This window comes from Phoenix dactylifera, unplaced genomic scaffold (genome assembly GCF_009389715.1).
Source record: "Phoenix dactylifera cultivar Barhee BC4 unplaced genomic scaffold, palm_55x_up_171113_PBpolish2nd_filt_p 000007F, whole genome shotgun sequence".
Classification (NCBI taxonomy): Eukaryota; Viridiplantae; Streptophyta; class Magnoliopsida; order Arecales; family Arecaceae; genus Phoenix; species Phoenix dactylifera.
The window spans coordinates 3,363,686-3,383,268 of NW_024067666.1; the positions used below are offsets into that span (position 1 = coordinate 3,363,686).

At 37.9% G+C, this 19,583-nt stretch overlaps 2 protein-coding genes and 1 long non-coding RNA gene across 4 annotated transcripts; 2 read left to right on the forward strand and 1 right to left on the reverse strand.

Annotated features, from left to right (window-relative positions):
• The first annotated feature begins 740 nt into the window (after positions 1-740).
• Positions 741-8,148, forward strand: LOC103704466 (protein CANDIDATE G-PROTEIN COUPLED RECEPTOR 2-like). The gene is made up of 6 exons (XM_008787758.4): positions 741-1,290; positions 4,066-4,257; positions 7,205-7,367; positions 7,456-7,558; positions 7,643-7,724; positions 7,837-8,148. Exons 1-6 carry the CDS (start codon positions 997-999, stop codon positions 7,912-7,914), a joined length of 912 nt encoding a protein of 303 aa, XP_008785980.2. The 5' UTR covers positions 741-996; the 3' UTR covers positions 7,915-8,148.
• On the reverse strand, positions 1,300-18,951 carry LOC120104512. Its single transcript, XR_005506901.1, has 3 exons — positions 18,937-18,951; positions 6,264-6,267; positions 1,300-2,347 (listed from the first exon to the last, which is right to left on the reverse strand). It is a non-coding gene; the product is annotated as an uncharacterized LOC120104512 (long non-coding RNA).
• LOC103704468 (PLASMODESMATA CALLOSE-BINDING PROTEIN 3) lies at positions 13,540-15,853 on the forward strand. 2 transcript variants are annotated; one of them, XM_017842125.3, is made up of 5 exons: positions 13,653-13,824; positions 13,920-14,024; positions 14,178-14,661; positions 14,754-14,787; positions 15,298-15,853. In XM_017842125.3, exons 3-5 carry the CDS (start codon positions 14,337-14,339, stop codon positions 15,542-15,544), a joined length of 606 nt encoding a protein of 201 aa, XP_017697614.1. In that variant the 5' UTR covers positions 13,653-13,824; positions 13,920-14,024; positions 14,178-14,336; the 3' UTR covers positions 15,545-15,853. The 2 variants fall into 2 exon arrangements, with proteins under 2 accessions (XP_008785981.1, XP_017697614.1); XM_008787759.4 differs by lacking the exon at positions 13,920-14,024 and having other exon boundaries at positions 13,540-13,824; positions 14,422-14,661.
• Positions 18,952-19,583: the final 632 nt, after the last annotated feature.

Genomic DNA, 19,583 nt, shown 5'->3' on the forward strand with positions numbered 1-19,583 from the left:
ATCCGATCCACTTTTAGCCCCTATTATGGACCCATTTGATTCGCCGGAAGAGGAGGAAAAAAAGTGTGATCAATGGAAAAAAAAAGAAATAATACCTCATATTTAGTTGAGTTTTTAAAGAAGAAAGATAGAAAATAGCTTTTTCATGAAAATAAGATTTGGGAAAGAAAAACTCATATTGGATATGGAAAATTTCAATTCCCACTAGTTGAGAATTGAAGTATTTTTTTTTCAAAAATATTCATAAATTTTTAGATAGAATGGGATCAAATCTTTTACTTTATTAAGGGCATAGCAAGCATTTTATATAATTTTTTCAAAAAAGTAGATGTCCAACTCAATATAAGTCATTACGGAATGTGTCGCTTTTTTCTGATCAATTAAACATGCAAAAACTACTTTTTGAGGCATTAGCTTTTTAGAAAAAATATTCTAAAAAAAAATTCTTTGTACGAACCAAAACAACAAGTCCTGTACATCATGAATGCATGTTGTTGCCACATTTTCTATATTTAGGCATCAAGAAAAGGATAAGAGCCAATGCAAACAAATATGATGACAATTTGATCTTTAGTAAATTAGGCACAAAAGGTGAGAAGATTACTGACAAGCTGGCTGGGTTGAGAAAGGCGAAGATTACTGATAAAAGTTCGACGAATTTGATCCAGTAATCCGTTCGACGAATTTGATCCATTGGGTCCAACAATTCTACGGATCATCTGGGCCGTTCGATCAACGAGTAATGTGCGTTAAGATACGCGAAATCGGATCCCGGCAGAAGGTCGGAGACTCCGGGCCTCGTTCTCATCTCGACTTCGAAGGCGCTCTCTTCTTCTTCCTCCATACCACCTAGGGTTAGGGTTTCTGAGAACTTCTCCTTCCGATCTCCAGCGTTTGACGATTGCTCCGTTTTCTAACCCTGGATCGACGTTATTGATTCGATCGGCTTCGAAGTCGAGGGTTTCTCGTGATGCGCTCCTGCGAAGAGCCGCGGAGATGAGAGGACTTGTGAAAATCTCGGGGCTCCCTCTCGCGATCTCGCCGGACGGGACTCATCCGGCGGACGGAGAGGGGAGCGGGCAGGCGTTTTCGTCATGGGTCTCGGAGTGTCACGGGATCTGGTACAACCTCGCCCTGATCGTTCCGTCGGCCCTTTTCGTCGTGTACCTGGCTTCCCATGCGCGTAGGAGCTTCGCAAAGGTCACCTATGGCCGGTCTTACATCATGATCGCGTACTACGCCCTCCTATGGCTCGTTAGCATTTTGAATCTCTTGTGGTGCGCTCTCCAGGTATGCTAATCTTTTTGGCTTCTCGCTAGAAGATGCTAAGATTTTAGTTTCGGTGTTTCTGTTGCTCTTCGATTAAGTTTTCAGAATTGATTTCAAAAGTGGAACTGAGGGTTCACCTCGATCGACAATTCTCTCAAAACCTTGATATTTTAGTAGTAGAATATTGGCTTTTTCTTGCCTCCTGCTGTGTTAGCGTCTAAAAAACACGATATTTGGAGTAAATATTTGCAATGTAATTTTTTGAACCTGAATCCAACTGATGCCATGGTCTCTTTTTAAAAGAATGGATTAAAGTGGTTAAACTCTTTTGCTATCTAGCCCTTTCTGGACCACCTCTTTTGGCTGAAAGAGATTGAGTGTTTGTATGATCGGCTAAGTGTTTGTTGTTGCTTAATTTTGTAATTTTACTCGGTAGAATGTTTTGGGAGAAAGTTTCATTAAGTTTTGTTGGTGATGAGTGACATTGCACAAGAACAGAACGTTAGGTCAAATCGAGTAAGGAATAAAGGAGGTATTCTAAAAATTTTGAAAATGAGGGAAGTGTTAGCTTTATTTGTTTTAAATTAGAATCGCACCTGCAATTCATCCAAATAAACCACACAATGCAATTTCTTCTATTCCCTGTGATCCATGAAACTTATCACCTTATAATGGTTATTCTGAACAGATTAAAGATTACTGTATCATATAATTTGCCTATGGTTTAAAACAAAAATTTATCAAAACTCTGTAATAGAACATGCCGAGACATACTACTTTAGTTTGACTATGTTTACAATCAATGACTTCTTTTCTGCAGGCTCAGTTTGTATTTAATTCACTAATTGTTGAAAAAAGATATGGTCTTAAGATAGTCCTCAGTGTAGACAACAAAGCCCACTGAGTTACACTGAAGGTATCCCTCTTATTTCCATAAACATAATAACCCCCCCGGGGGGAATTCCTCACATACAGGAAAGCACAGGGCATTGTCCTGCCATAAATTACCCGGAAGGTTTTTGGTGACAACACTTGGAGATATCAGAAGTGAGAATGCTGACATGAGTAACGAGAAATCCTGTGAAAAACCCCTAGGGCCACTTCTCATTATGCTTTGGACACAAGGCTCAAAGCCTCGCTCCGGAGGGGGAACCGGATCGTATATCAGTTTGGAGTTCAGCTCCTTATCTTATGGCGAGCGTCTTTGCTTGCTTCTATCTAGGGTGAAAGGATTCAGCGTCTTCGGATGCATCAGTTTATTATGCTTATGCCTACATTTTTTTACACTTCTTATCACTGGGAAAATGCCTCTTTTCAGTTTATTTTTCTATTTGAAGCACTTGCTGCCATGTCTTCCAGTGCATGGTTACCTGCCACAACTCCCTCCTTGTGTCCCTAATTTCATAGATATCTCCTTTCAGATGCCATGGAATGTACACACAAGGGATTTTTGGCGAGCATGAAAACTTTTATACTGTAAATGACAGGGTTACCTCATGATTTATTTCAACTTCTTCTGGTCGCCATTGCCTTTTTCATGACATGTAGTAAATGGAGAATAGCCACTAAAAGGAGGGCTTACTATCTATTTCTCATCAATATAAATTGTCACATGCATATGAGCATAAAACAAGCTATTATTTCGCTATTTATATGATTGAGATTGGCTAATATGTGCAGAAATTTTGGAATCTTTGTATCTGGGCTCTGTCTGTCTTGTAGAAAATCAACTGACTTGAAAATAGGGCTTTAGGGAACAAAAATACTAGTTATCAGTTGCCTTTTCAGGTTAAGGTTCGATATGTTGTTTTTGTAGTCTTGTAAGCCAAATCTATGTATTTTGTTAGGATCTTGATGTATATGATGACCATCATACACAGCAATGCAGAAATCACTCTAGTTATGCTTCTTTCTTCAGTATTAACTACAACAGTTTGTGGGCATCTTAGCTTGGCATGTTGTAGAAGTCTGCCAATGTATTAGGGTTGTAATCAGTTTAAGCAATAGGAATTAACTTTTAGAAGGAAAATGGAGCAATCTTATTCCAGATCTTCTTGAATAATGATTCACTGCTGTTCCGTTATGAATTCTATTGCTTTTAATCTTTGCAGAGAAAAATATTCTTTTAATATATATATATGCAATTCAATTCATAACTTTATAATATGTTACATGGACACTCCATTTTAAGTTTTCTGAGAATATCAACACTTTTGGATACTTGGGCATGGTTGGACATTCTAATTTGAAGTGACATATTGACATTGGCAGAAACTGTCTAATACTTAGTACTTTTTTTTGGGAGTGTCGTGTAGGGGACTCTTAAAGGGACCCCTTAAGGTTTTAAACATTTCAAGAGAAGTGTCCTTATATTTCAATATAAACTTATTAAGATTAATGGATACTTAAAAAAAGTGTTATTAAGTTTTTAATATAAAATTATCACAAGTATAAAAATTGGTGGATACTTTAAACAAAATATCATTATGTTTTAATGGAAATATATCATGGTTAGTCATCAATTTGAATATTAATTTAAATATATATCCTGTCCCTGTGCCTAGATTTTTGGAGGATGTTGTGTTCGACACCCGAATGCCAAATAATGCTGATCCTATTGCTTGCAGACAAATGGTCCTGTTTCAACCCAAACTTAGTGCAGATTTTTCTAGAGTTTGTCACTGGTTAAATTTGTCTTTCAATTGGACTTCCAACAATGGATCTGCTTTTAAACTATTATTCTATATGCTTAACTAGTTATCCCATTATCTAATCGTCATCTTCAATTTGGAACAGGCATGGCAGTGTACTCCTGGAAAGGAATTCTCATGGAATATGTTATCGTTGTTTACAAAATCAGGAATGTTGTTCTTGGAAGTTAGCTTGGTGGCCTTTTTACTTCATGGAAATCATGCAAGTGGGCTGGAAGCTTTAACACGTACATTTGTTATCTCAGGAGTCATAGTTTCTGCTGATATATTACTCAAGGTGAGCATTGCTCTGTATTATTGTTAAAATTCTATATAGTGCTTCAGAACATGCTTATCTGATTTCATTCGTATGTTAGATATCAAATTTACGATGTCCTTCGTTCTCACTTCTGCACCAACAGCTAGCCCTTCGTGTTGGCTTTGCCTAGGACAACTTTAGATATTCTTATTTCTAGTCCTATATAACAGAAAAGAATTTGGGCAATGCAATGTGTCAAGTGTTAATTATGAGACGTATGACTTGAACAACTGGAAGAGAGATATGAGCAGAGACACAGAATGTATTGCTCTATCACCATCTGTAGCATTGCAGATGATGATTTCACTACTCATGACTACTATGGGCAATTATATGATACATGATGACGAGAACTGATAGAGCACCAGTGAGAAAATGATGTTGAATTGTTAAGCAAACCTGGTTTGCTTTTAAGTAGATCAAAATATAGATAAAGATGATCTTGATGAGCAGTGTGTAGGAGTGTTAAACTGGCCGTACCAAATCCCTGTGGAATAAAAAGACTATCAGTTGTCAGAGTATGTCACTTGGGATCTTTTGCCTTTTATTTCTTTGTTGGGTGGGGGCCACAACTGTTGAATGAAGGAAGTTGTCAAAAATAATAAATATCTTATTTAGAGTACTTTCTATATTATTTATACCTCTTATGGGAAAAAAAGTATACTTATCTCTTTTGAGGGATCAAAATCAACAGTACTCCTCCCCGGAAATCCCAATAGCCGGTCTCTCTCTAGGGGAGATCCATAGATCTGGATAGAGTCTGTCTCGCTCAGTAAAGAAGAGTACGCGCGCTACGGCTTGCGTAGTGAATCGGATCTTCGGGCAACCAACCCAACCCGACACATCCAATTCCGATCAACAACTTGGAGGTATGGCTGAGTGGCTTAAGACTCCAGATGTTTCAAGTAGAGCACCAGTAAAAGACCTAGAGGCCTATGAAAGTCACGTTTTTACTTAAGAAAGATGGCGCCTTTGCGAGGATGTCTTTAATCAGCCAATGCCAAGGCAACAAAGCTAGCATCAAACCTACCCGCCCAGAACCCTCCTTAAGACCACTTTCCTTGATCAACAGGCCGTCAATCCTTTCTTCGACCTCAAGAGATTGAACAAAGAAGCCCCATTGATTGGATATGGTTCCATCTCCCAGTGGTGAGCAAACAACAGCCCCCCGGTCAGGTGGTGTAGCCTTGTAAAAATGGCTGCTACATCATGAGTTTCGGGATGATGCTGACGCTACAAGTACAAGTCCGCCTTCGAGGTGCGTGCCTTTCGACGCCCTTCTTTCCATAGTGCTTCTTCCCTAGGAGCTCCAGTTTCTCTAGCCTCACCGGGATGTGGTTGTGTACAGCAATCGAGAACCAGTGGAATCAGTGAGAAAATGCATCTGGAGTCTCATCTGGTCTGCCCATTCATACATCTGGAGTCTTTCCCTGGGAAGCCAATGGAAAGCTCTCATCGTCCTATCCTATCCCCTTGACTCGAAAGAAAACTCTACTCCTCGCCCAGGGACGCCCTTGATCGCCTGAAATGCTCCTTCTATCCCACCCTACCCGACTAGACCCTTCTCTTTCTTCTTTTGTTCCCCGCCCAGCTCGCTTGCTTGCGGAGAGACCACTTCCCCATTTTTGAACCGAAAGAGCAAAGTTCTCCTAAATCGAGAACAAAGAACTTGCAGAGAAAGCAACCTCTAGATGACAATGGATGAGATTACCTACCCTTGTTTGCCGGGACAGAACGAAGAAGAATTGCCGGAAATCCCAATAGCCGGAAATCCCAATAGCCGGATGAATTGCCGAGTAGATAGATCAGATCCGGACGCTGCAGTTGCTCCGCGGCGATACGGACTCGACCCGCTCCAGAAGTTGCATTCTTCTTGTACCTAAACAAGATAACCTGCTCCTACAAAAATGAGAAGTTTGTATGACTCTGCAGAAAAAAAAGGGTAAAAATTCTGATATGTCTTTGAATTTAGCAAAGTTTGTTACCTGACTCTTCTGCTAGCAGAAGGGATTGTATTTGAGAAATACATATGCTGACCTCTTCATTCTATAACTCTTTATGCAGTTTGTGCCCTACTGGTGACCACCACAATCCCCATAAATTGATACATAAGGAATGCACCGAATGATTCGTAAGCATGCAAGAAGGAAGGATAATTCATGGCCAAAAAATTGAGAAAGTGGGTGTTCAAGTCCCAAAAGAATGTGATCTAAAAGACTGAAACAGAGAATCCATATGGAAAAGGGAAAAGGGAAAAGAAATCCACCTCAAGTTTAGAGAAGTGGAGAGGGAATAGCTCTTTGCTCCCTTTATTTCTACTTTTGTTGTTTGGAGGAGGATAGAAATGGATGAATTTTCAAATAAAAACTGTCATGCTGCATAAAGCCCTACATATAGGCATCATCACCAATAAAATACATTTGCATTGACTTTGGCTGACTTCCACTCCGCAACCTTCAATAAATATGACCGGCTAACACAAGTCCTCCAAAATGAATAGGGTCCAGAAGGCATGACCTTCCCTTTCACAAAAAGGAAATTGACTAGCTTAAGATAAGAATTTAATATGAGTAGTTCTACACCAATTATGACTTCAAAACATCCTAAATTCATTGGTTTAATAACTTAAAATACATGAAATATGAAACTGACTGATTATATGACCTATTAGATTACATCAGCTTGGGTACGAGGTAAACAGTTTGCAGTAGACTGACAGCTTTTTTCCCCCCAATATGCGTTTGCTACTGCTGATTTTGGATCATTTCTGCATGGTTATTTCTGAACTGAATTGACTTGTGTTTGAATATGTGCATCAGTGGAGACCAAAATTTACTGTTAATCTTGATCAAGAGTTTCCCTGGTTGTTGGTTATGTTTACAATAGCATGTACATGATATGGTTCTGAAAGTTTTTCCTTCTTCAGGCTCTCTATGCATTTGGTTTTGGAGTTCCATTATTCATCGATAATAGTGAATCAGCCAATCGTGTGAAATGGGGTTTGTGGATTGTACACAGGCTGTTGCTTACTGCAGTTTATGGCTTAATTTTCTTCATGCACCACTCAAAGTGGAGAGAAAGGTTACCAGGTATCCTTATCTTTAGCTTATTCCACATGTCTTTATAAGTCTTCTGTTCTCTTCTGGTCAGCTCAATAATTCTTTCGACCTTCTACAGCAAGACCGGCATTCTACAACTACATCTGTGCAATGTTCTTACTGAATCTGTTATCGCTGTTTGCCTGCGTGCTAATGGGAAATGGAGCTGGATTTGGGCTTTGGTAATATTTTATACAGCTTTTCCAACGATGAGGTATCATTTTCAAAATAATTGCTGTCAAATATTTAATGTTGTTTCTATACAGGTTGTTCAATCTAACAACTATATGCTACCACTCTCTTTATCTTCCACTTCTGTATGTAACATTCCTGGCAGATTTTTTCCAGGTTGGCTTCCATTTTCCCCATATTATGAAATTCATATTTTTGGATAATTCAAGAATTACCACAATTGATACAATGTCCTTGTTTTATTTTCTTTTTTTCTGGTTGGTTACAGGAGGAAGATTTGCGGTTGGAGAATGTCTACTACTCTGAGATGAAAGATGCTGGTTTCTTTGATTCTGACTGGGATTAATACCTCAGCACCTTTTCAACATGCGATTGTAAAGCTGTCTAAGATGATCAATCACTTATCATGACTTTGTAAGTAAGTGCAGTACTGGATCCTGTTGGATTAAAAAAAAAATTGTATGAATCAACTGACTACATGATTCTCATGTGTCAGATTGAATGCACCAGAAATGTTTATAGTGATATACTCTTAACAATGAGCTATTTTTTGTTATTGGATGCAAGATGTTCTTCAAGACATTTAGGTAGAGACAGTACATATTTTCATGACGTGGATAAATAAGCCACTGAAGTTTGAATATGAAGAAAGCTGATAGCATGGTATTACAAAGCATATGAATAATATCATGAAAGCATGGTAAAATGAGTCGAAATAATGTCTACTTTAAGAGCTCTATTGTCTAATGTACTACTAAAAGAATGTGAATGAAAATGAGAGGATAATGAATTACGAGCTAAAGAGGCTGCTGAGGTATGGTGACTCGTAGGAAGAAAGAGAAATAATAACTCTGGAGGCAGGTTGGTCGGTTGTTCTTCCATGATTTTTATGTCTCCAAGGGAACCTGGTTGGTGATGGCGATTGGTCAGGTTCACATTGGGTCATTAAAATCTTTAGCCCATAAACTTATTCATGATGGATGGCGTTAAAAGTATAGATCCATATCTAACATATTCATTGGATACTGACTCATATCTACCCACAAATCTAACTAATGTTTCATTTGTCAACTCATACCTTAGTAGATAAAAAAAAAGAAACATGATCGAAGACAGGTGACTTAAGTTTTACATCCAAATAAAGTGAGAAATCGACAAGCAAAAATTAAAATAGGGAAAAAAACATGATAAATCTTAAGGATGTTGTTCGGTAATCGATTAGGTCATGAGGGCTAAATCCATAAACCTTAATTGTCTTGACTAACATATCAAACTGTAAACCGCCTCGACCAAAATAAATTGCCACCCCTCGCCATACCATAGTTCAGGTCTGATCCATCTGGCATCTGCAAGATATGAGCCGCCCAAGAGGCCTAAAACAAGAAGAATTTGAGAAGGAGGTTGCAAAGAGATTTAAAGATTTTCCTGCCACCTAAAGCCCTTCAAAGAGACACCACATAAATCCCTTCAAAGAAATCTCTAAAATCTGAAAAATCACAGAAAATTTTAAAAATTCCAACAGCTTGCTGGATGGGATGAGATAATTTATGAAGCTCATTTGATCCTGTCGACTTTCTTTGCAATCAATCATTGATATGACCTTCTTACCAGAATAATACAAGCCGTGAAATGGACTTTGTTGGATGTGTCCTTAATTTCTTTTGAACATTGATTCAATGACAGATGGTTGGATGCTTCAAGGTCAAACAAGCCCCATCAGCTCTTATTTCAAGCAGTCAATCAATTCTAAAGGCCGAGCAGACCACCTAAGTTTTTAAGGCTGAGCAGTTAGCATGGACGGGAGCAACATGCCATCTGGTCATTTAAAGCTCGATAAATTCAACTGGCATTATAGAGGATCTGCTGTAGATAAAATCATATCCTCATAACAAACTTATCAAGGTTAGTCGCTGATGTTTTCAAAATTATTGGACTACCGATCTAGGGTACTGTCCAATGAACTCTCTCTCTCTGGTAGAGAAAATTATTTTCATCAGTATTATCAGAAATACTAGACTACAGTTGGGGGCCAAAGATATATTTCACTGGTGTCGCCTTCCATGTCAAACATGTCTACAGAAAAATCAACAAAACTGCAAATTGAATAGCTTCGTATATAGCTGACCACGCTGGAGGAGCTCCATGTATCGGTAAGAGAAAGCTGCCTAGAGTACTTCGAGAATCGAGACTTATTATTTTTGACTTTTTTAAATATATTCATACTAGAACTATATAAGCCATCCGGTATAGCAATACATACATACATACATACATACACACACACACACATACACACACACATACACATATATATCACGTATAAATTTATGAATTTAGCTCTTATTTGATTTGTTTTTTAACCTTATATGTTCAAAATTTCATCACCGGTGGCGCGCCGCATGACATTCCACTAAATTCATCACCACCACCAATATCAGTATATTTCACCAGCAACCAAGTAAATATCAGTTGTTCATGATGCCTTCTTGTAAATTCTATGTCAAGAACTGTAACATATACTGAGCTGTTCTCATCCTTTTTAGAACTGTTCTTTTCCAGATTTTGAGGATTACATGTTACGAGTCCCCACTCTTATATTACAACCAGACTCAATGATCAGTCTCTGGGTAAAGCGAACCTTCCAGGCTTTGCAGTCTCTCTTGTTTTTTCTTTTAACCCATACCGAGTTCTTTTTGTCATCTACTGCTTTGAACGTGGGAAAAGGTTGGGGTTGTCAATTGAAAAAGAAAAGTCATAAACAGCTAATAGAAATTTGATCATCTGAAAACAGTTTCAAAAACTGATTGACAAATAAATTAAGACTACATTTCAAGAATACAAAACGAATTACAATTCAACATAATTTTTTTTCCCGCAAAGAATTGATGTTGCTTCGATGTTCAAAACAATTCTTTTGCATCATGACACTGGGGCTTTAGCTTCATTGGCTGAACCACCCTTAGGTCTTAGAACGTAGTGGTGAATGAGGGGCAATATACTCGGACTCTAAGCATGTGACTGGCTCTTTTTGTGGGTCTCATCGGGTACAAACAAGGCACATGACATCTTATGTTATACTGACTACATCCAACATTTATCATGGACTCAACAATCATTTCTAATGTCAGAAATCTTGATAAACACATTAAGTTTTTTCTTTAGGATCCATTTGATTTGAGAAAAGAATTTTTTTTTTTAATGAAATATTTTGAATGGCTTATATCTAGTTGAGCATTTACTTTTATGAGAAAGTTGTATAAAATATCTATTACACCCTTAATAAAAAGAAAGATCTTACCCATAGATACTTTTGGAGAAAAAAAACCTAATTCTCAACGTGGGAAAGTAGCTTTCCCATGTCCCCGATGATTTTTCATTCTAATGAAACATGAAAATCCATTCTTATAGAAATGCTAATCAAAATATTACATTCTCACCTTTCTCCTTTAAAAACTCCAACCAAACAAGAGGTATTCTTTTATTTTCTCGTTGACCACACTTTTCCTCATCTTTGTCTCGCGAATCAAACGAGTCCTTAATTTTTTTTCTTTTTTCTTTTTTCTTTTGTTCATCTCTAAGACCTAACTGTACTAGATATTTTTTTTTTTTTTTACCATCTAAAATGAGCTAAGACACATTCCTGTGATCCTTAACAAATAGTTCGCGCACCAAAGAACTAGGATAATACTGAGCATAATTAAAAAGACTCAATAAACCAGCATTCTGGATAATGCTGTGTCTATATCTCCTCCTTTTATTATTAGATGCAAAGAAAGAATTCAAAGTGGATGGCACCAAATTATGGCAGACATATTTCCTTTTCTTTGATTCCATTTGGAAATTAGCACATATCTCTCTCCCATTTATTCCAAGACAGAGAAGTTGATCCCACCCTCCACAAGCTGTTCTTCAAAACAATATTCTTGATCCTAGGACTCTTTCACACGCACAACATGCAAGTTTCCAGGGCAATCAGTTCAAATTCAAATATTCCAGTAGTGGAAGCTCTATTTGGATCCCAGTGGAGCATAATTAAAGAGGTGGTGCAACTTCGTAGTCGCCACTCTATTGTAAATCACCAATGCTATCGATTCCGTTGATATGCTTACAATTGGGAACTACTTAGATGATTCACCTAACTCATATATTTATTAAACAATATGTGGCAATATTATAACACAGTAATTGTACTGATTGTACAAATTTTCAAATATTCTCCTGAACTTTTCTAGAAAGCAGATGCTTTAAAGTTTTGGTGGGCCAGTGTGTGACCTTCACACTTGATGTGCCACACCAAGGCTGAATCAAGCTGATCAGGATGGTGTAGTCCCTTCACTCTCTAAACTTTATTTAAAGTGTTAGAGACCATTCAAGCATTAACTTAAGATGGTTCCTTCTCCAGCCTACCCTTCAGGTTGGGAAGCAACAATAGCTACATGCCAAGCCTTCATCCTTTTCACACTCTGTTCTTCAAAAGGATGCTGAGATACTAAGAGAGGCCGTAATCAGCAGCCTTGACAATGCTATGTTACCAAAGCATAATATTTATATATCAAAAAAAAAACTAATCAGAAGGTATTATTTAGATTTTTTGGTCCTCTATAAATACTCAAGACCTACCTAGTGTATATCTAATATGAAATTAAACACACGTCTACATGGATCCTCGCATACTTTCTCTATTTAAGCTCTGACATTATCGTTAGGCTAAGGGTTCAAATCAATTCAAATCTAATCACAAGCACCACAATCGGTCCATGGTTAACCTCAATAGGCTCGTGCTACAGTGTTCTCTAGTCTATATAAGCCATGGGTTAAGTTGGCTTTGATACTATTTATAATAATTAATGACCACATCCAAAAAGACTAATCGAAAAATATTATTTGAATTTCTTAGCCGTCTTAGATAGCTCCAGATGATGACACTGAATTGGCTTCCAATCCTGTGTCACAAGGGTATAAAGATGGTCCTTTGATGGGATGGCTTTATTAGATTCCTTGTTAGGCTAGTCTCCATCATCTGCAACGGTATTATGTCCTTCCAACCTACTTTAGCGACAACTACAGGCAGCAGTGCTTTTATTCACCTAAACAAAGTTGTTTTCGTGAATCACTGAACATGAACCAATCAAGCGCTTTTTTTTCATATCACCAATTATAATAAATGATGCATATAATTTGTTATAAATGCTTGTATTTATGTATATTTATATATATTTCAACATGATGTATATAATTTGTTATACATGCTTGTTTTTATGTATGCACGGGACAATGCATCCATTTTGTCTACCCCTGGCATCATCACCTTAGAGAATTAATGCTACAGCATGATGCCATTCATAATTGGATGGCTTATGGCTTAGAGAAAAACATGGAATGGTAGTTGCTAAACCCAGAAACTTAAGAAACATTGATCATAAGGTTATTGGTGGACCAACTTGAGCCCAAAGGGAAAGAAGGAAAAGGGGTCAAAGTAGAAGATAGAAATGATGTTGTTTGAGTAAAATTCTATGTAGATATTATATCTCCTACGGCATGTACCATATGGCTGTGCATACCATCAATTATAGCCTCTTATTTTTATAGACCTCATTCATCAAATGCTCTTCTTGATACATCGCTATAAAAATGAGCGATTGTAATTGATGGCATGCATAGCCACGTGATGCATATGGTGTAAAATATAATTTTTTCTATACGGCATCAAGTTGTACAAAATGCTGATGCCATTGCCCAACCACATCAGACCAAATGAGCCAGCAGGGACAGAGGACCAGCTAATGTTGTTTCACGGCGAGAGCACCTCAACGGGCAAAAAAGGGACAGGGCCAAATGGGCCCCAAAAGCAACAACCATAGTGGTTGGTGGGTTTAACTCTACATCCCCCCTAAACCCCACACATGGGGACCTGGGGTATACAACTATACATGGGTTTGTGACCGTTTATAAAGGCACAACCAAAGGGCGAGGATAGCTCGCTTCCCAAAGGACACCTCCACAGAGAAGCAGATAAACAATACAGTGGGTAAAAAATGAAGGCCTGCGCACATACAGACAGATAAAACCAGCACCCCCCCACACCCTTCTGCCACATCCCTCACATCTAGCTTCACTCATCTCTCTCTCTCTCTGTGAGCACTTCACTCACCTCTTTCACTCATCTCTCTCTCTTTGGGAGCACTTCACTCATCTCTTTCAGTCATGGCAACTACACTGGTAATGGTGCTCATGTTGGCCATGATAGGTGGATCAGGTAAGCTTATGTTTTTAAGAGATTGATTTGTTTAATTAACTATTATTAATGTTCTCTTTTTTTATTGCATTTTTCTCTCTTTCTTGAGTGTATAGTGCCTTAAAAGAACCAAGCTGGCTGTTTCTAATCATTCCCAAGCACAGGATCAGTAACCTTCTTTCACTTCCCTAAGACATCTTCTATCTGTTGTTTATGTCCTGGTATTTCTTTTGCTTTACTTGAATTTTCAGTTATTGAGGGAAGATGTACAACTCGAACTTACATCAGCTCCAATATTGAAACTCACCTATAGTTTTACCTTTTCTTTCTTTTTTCCTCCTTTTTCCTTGCTTCTCTGTGTATTTTGAGGACAGGGAGGGGGCTGACTGCTGAGGGACTCCATGTCGGTTAAATCGATGTATCTGCATTTTTTCCTTGTCTGCTTGGACAAATAATGGATTTCCAGAGAGCATATTTGTAGAAATGAATGGTTCCTTTTCTTAAGTAGCTTTACATATTATGTGAATTTTCCCATGCAGCAGGCAATATCTTCTTCCCCTCTACCTTATGCTCTTGTTTTGGTAAATGAGCTAAAAGTGTTCTTTTGTGTGGTGGTAGATGCTGCTTGGTGTGTTTGCAAGTCTGATCAGGGTAGCGCTGCTCTACAGAAGGCATTGGACTATGCTTGTGGAGCTGGGGCTGACTGCAGACCCATTCAACAAAATGGGATTTGCTACAATCCCAATACAGTGGTTGCCCATTGCTCTTATGCTGTCAACAGCTACTACCAGAAAAAAGGGCAGGCTCAACAGGCTTGTGACTTTTCAGGCACTGCCACCATCACTTCAACAGACCCAAGTAAGTCTCCAGGCCTCCCACCACTTTGACACCTACAAATACAAGCAAAAATACCCTATTTTACCAATTAACCTTTGTCCTGTGGCTTCCAGGTTCCACTGGTTGCACATACCCTAAAGGCAACAGGTAAATTTTCTTTGCCCTTTGATAAAATCATTGACACCATCTTTGATTCAATATCTGCTCTCCTTTCAAATGAAAGCCAGCTTTTGCCCTATGACTTGGTTTTCTTTATTAAATATTTAATCTTTTGCTTTCTTAGGGCTCTTTGGGTTCTCAGCCTCCTATATATCTTTCCTCCATCTATATTTTGTTGGGTTGCTGCATTGATCATGTTTTTAATCTTATAAAAGGAAATAAAAGTCTTCATTTTGATCTCTATTCTAGTAGGCCTGGAGAGAAATCTCATCTCCCTGAGTTCTTTTATCCTCCAAGTGGCTCTTTCTGCCATCTTATTTTAATCATACGGATTCTTTCTTCTTTTTCTCCATTGCTTGGGTACAAGAAAATATTCTAAAATCCTTAAAAAAAGACTTGCTTCCTAGTTCCTTGCAATACTTATTTTGCTTGTATTAGTTATGTACCAAATTTGCTCGCAATACTAAATTTCTTTCCCCCCTTCTTTTCTTTCCTCAGTTCTGCAGGCACAAGCACTACACCAAGCACCCCAACCACCCCCAGCACAGGAACCACCTCAGGCACAACACCCAGCACCTTCAGCCCACCCTCCAGCACTGGGACAGGAGGAGTTTTGGGAGGACTGGGCCCCTCAGGAAATACCATTTCTACTGAGGGCAGTGATGGTGGCTTCCCCTCGAAGGCCGGGATGGGCCCTCTCCTCCTTACCATCATGTTCTCAGGCATGGTTTTGTTGAAGAGTTGATTACAAGCTAGAGGCCAGATCTTGAGTGATCCTACAGTAGGAAATTGGAGGACCAAATCATCTAGAGACATTCCAACTCTAGGGTTTGTTTCTTTTCCTTAGTGGACAACAGAGAGTTTTGATTCCATATGTTGGGCGTTGGCATGGAATGGTGGGCTTGGCTGTCCTCTACAGACACTAGTTCTTTTCTTTCTAAATCCAGAGAAGCAGAAATTAATTAATTGACTTAGTATATGGGTTTCCTTCTCTGCTAGGGCTCCATGTGCTGTCACCAATGAGTATATGTTATTATCTCCTGCTGTTTTCGTATGTTGTGACTTGTCTTATTATATATATATTAATGCTATTATGCATCTGGACAGTAGTCTAATTCTCTCTTTTAGTGTATAAAAGAAGGTGCTGGAAATCAAACTAAACAAAGCAAAGCTTTGCTAAAGAAACATAAAGTTGGTTTAAGGAAGAAGAAAAGTTGATTCATACAGGTTGCAAGAAAAGGAATATGGGGTATATTTATATGTTAGTGTGCCTGCAACTATATTTTAACATGGGGAGATATTTAACTACCAGAAAAGAAAATAAAAAAGAGAAATATTTATATCTCAGAGTTTTAAAAGTTTTAATATGTTATCAACTTAGGTTTGTTTAGAATTTTCTTGCACCCGCTCCATTTATTTGGATCCTTGTGCATTCTGGCTTTTACTTGTGCGATGGTGAAATAAGGTATATTATGGGGTGATTAAAATTAGAATCTGATAATATGCTGCATCTTTGGACATACATACTTGATAGAAAGCAGTAAGAGGTCTCCCTTTCCTTTCTTAAAGTTAGGAGGGTCAAAAAGGTGAAACAAAGAAAAAGGAGCTAGGCTTGGAATAAATTCACTAAATGTTGCTCTACGAACCTCAGAATCTCAGACCTTGAGGCTTGAGCTAAGCCTTCCTTCCATTCATAAGAAGAGCTAAGGCTTGGTATCTCCATGACTACATGTTCTTATCCGTCTAGGATGCACATGACATTGTCAAGCCTCTAGTCATTTACCATTCACAAAATACAGTATTTGGAAATCTTCATGTATCTATCTTTCATGTAATTTTAAGTTTACAGAGGAGAGTTATAATTTGGTCATAGATAAGAGGGGTCAGAGAAATGGGACTAGGTGGTTCAGAGTAACCCAATATGATTTAAAGCTTTTAGCTGGTCAAAATACATTAGGTCTTTGTGGTTATGAGCAGCAACCTTAGGAACCATGAGCTATTTATTGATTGGCTAGCATAAGGTCCCCACCCATGGGATCTTCCATTCTCAAATACTGTCTCAGGTTTCCATCATCCTGGAAACTTCCCACTGGATTTGATCACAAATCACGTGAAATTGCTTCCCCTTGCATAGGAACCAATGGTGAAATTAGATCACTACATAATTTTTACCAAGGAAATACAAGCAAGAGGGCTCCTCTTTGACTGTTGAACAAGAATGGGTAATTTAAAGTTAGGAACTTCAGTGTTTAAGTTAATTATGAGTTCTTCTACAGACAAGAGTGTGCATAATAAATCAGTGAGACCACAAGTAGAGTGGGACATGGCAACATTTCTATCATGTAACAAAATATATGAGGCCAGAGTACGCCTAAACATCAGTAGCAAAATAGTAGATATGGTAATGTGAAAGATTGTTAAAGAAATTAAATGACAGTTAAGCTGAAGAGCACAATATGACAAGATTTTTTTGAGCAAAAACATGGTACAATAAAATAGGACAGATTACCAACTCTCATGTTTAACTCCAACAGGCTTGAATCTGGAAAGGATAATGCAGTTGTAGCTGTAAAGATAAATTACCCATTAAAGAGCAACTTTGAGGTTATGCAGTCAAAAATAACAAGTGAATTCAGGAGCAATCAAGCTCAAGTAGTTTTCATAAAATAGGCAAGACTTATCCATACTTACAGTCCTGTTAAGAATAACTACAGCTACAAAGAAGATGGCTTTGGGAAATGAGAAATAGGACTTCTTAGAAAAAAAATCATTAAAACAAATGAGCCTGCATATGAGAAAATATATTTCTCATTTACTTACATTGCTCCTGTCAAAGTAGGATCAGAAAGACACCCTAGTGAAGGCTAAAGCATCAATCAAGACACTTGGAACAGCAGAACATGTAGTCAACCAAAGAAATATAAAATAAAATGATTTAAAAATGTTCCAAAACAGTCATTTAAAGAAATAAAGATCTAAACCAATCAAAAAAAATGATTATCAATATTCCCACACACTTAAGTGTTTAATAAGAGTATCAATCAACAGGTGTACCATTCCCAAATTACTTGGATTAGATAATCTCACCCCAATGACAGATCGTCTTAGATGTCCAATCAAAGCAAATATGTTAGCAGGGATACTTCCCAAAAAAACGGTGTATGAAATAAGAGCCAGATAATAGTGTGATATGGTGACAGTCAGCAGTTACAGCAGATATCTGAAGTAAAAATGTGGAGACTTTCATGTGCAAATTATCTCCAATTCACGAATCAAATTGCTTAGAGAAGGTGTAGGCCACTAAATCTTGTAAGAAGAGGACTGACTTTCTTTGACGTTTCTTTCAGGGGTCACAAGTTTAACAAACACTCCTTAAAGTGCGAAACTCTATGCATGAAACAGAATAGCTTGAGCTGTTCTATGCTGCCTACTTTGAGTCCCTCCAGACTTATAACAGTTAGTAAAAGGTCTGAATGACATGCAGAATGCCTCTGAATCTGGGAAATTCTTTCTGCAAAAAAAAAAAGACAAAACAAAAAGAAAATTTATCCTGCAGACTGGCTAATTCATCCTTATTTCAATCCAAAACGCTAAAAGTGACAAATCTGCTCTTTAGAATTTCCATGATATTTTGGCTATTAGCAGGCCATTTCAACTTGTTTTCAGCCCTATTTAAAGCCAAAATAAGACCCATGCAAAGCCTAAAAACCAGTGACCGCTTGCAGCTAGTTTTGTCGACATTTCTTCTCCACCTATATCTTGGACAGGCATGTGACAGCTAGTGAATGAAGGTAAGAGCACAATGAGCTTCATGTCCTGCAAGTATCACATATCCAACTAGGATAGCAACGTTCAGATTGTTAGCCCATTCATTCTAACCTGTTCATAAAAGATATCCACTGGTAATTGCAGGGATGCTAAATTCAACATTTCCAACCATACACGATCATACAGACTAGTTTCTCATGTTAATAAAAACACTGGTCAAAGGACCAAAGGATTTGGCAATTGATGAAATACAAAGTGAAGCAGAGCCGGCTGCATTGTTCATGTCCTATATTTTACCTTTATGGCAAAGGTAAAATACAAAAAGTCAGAGATTGAAAGATATCATTAAGCATGAAATAAGGGGTTAACTCAAACATAAAGATATGAAGATAATGAATGGATCACTTAGGCTACTAGAAGAGATATTACTAAATCATCTTTCGCTGTTGAAGAACATCTGAACCAGGAGCTGTCTTTCTTTTCCTTTTTTTTTTTTTTTGAGCAAAATGGTGGAAGAGTCCACCACATATTTCAATATAATGAAATAAGTACAAAGAGGAGAGAAACAGGAAAGAAAATTTTGGAGAGCAGGTGTTATCAACTCAAAACCATGATAAAGTTAATGAAGAGAGTTGAACATATGGGGGATCAACAATGGACAGTTGAGTTATATGCAAGTCATTGGCATATCCTGGGTTATGACCAAAATTGGAGTCTAGTTTTGTGACTACAGTGACTCAAAGGTGGGCACAAAGAGGATGAATTATAAACCAGTGTGTAATGTCTAGTTTCCAATCCCAGAGCCATGCAGATACATATTAGTTTTATGACAGTGTGATCGCTAAACGATTACTGCCAATGTATTAACTTTTCTTTAAGGTTTTATCTAAAGCAAACCAAGATAAAAGATTGCATCATGTATGGTCCAATGGTTTTGATATGACCATGAGAATACTGGTCTACGCTCCATCCATCTATGAAGTGTAGGAAAGCATCAAAAGGTCTGAATGAAGTCG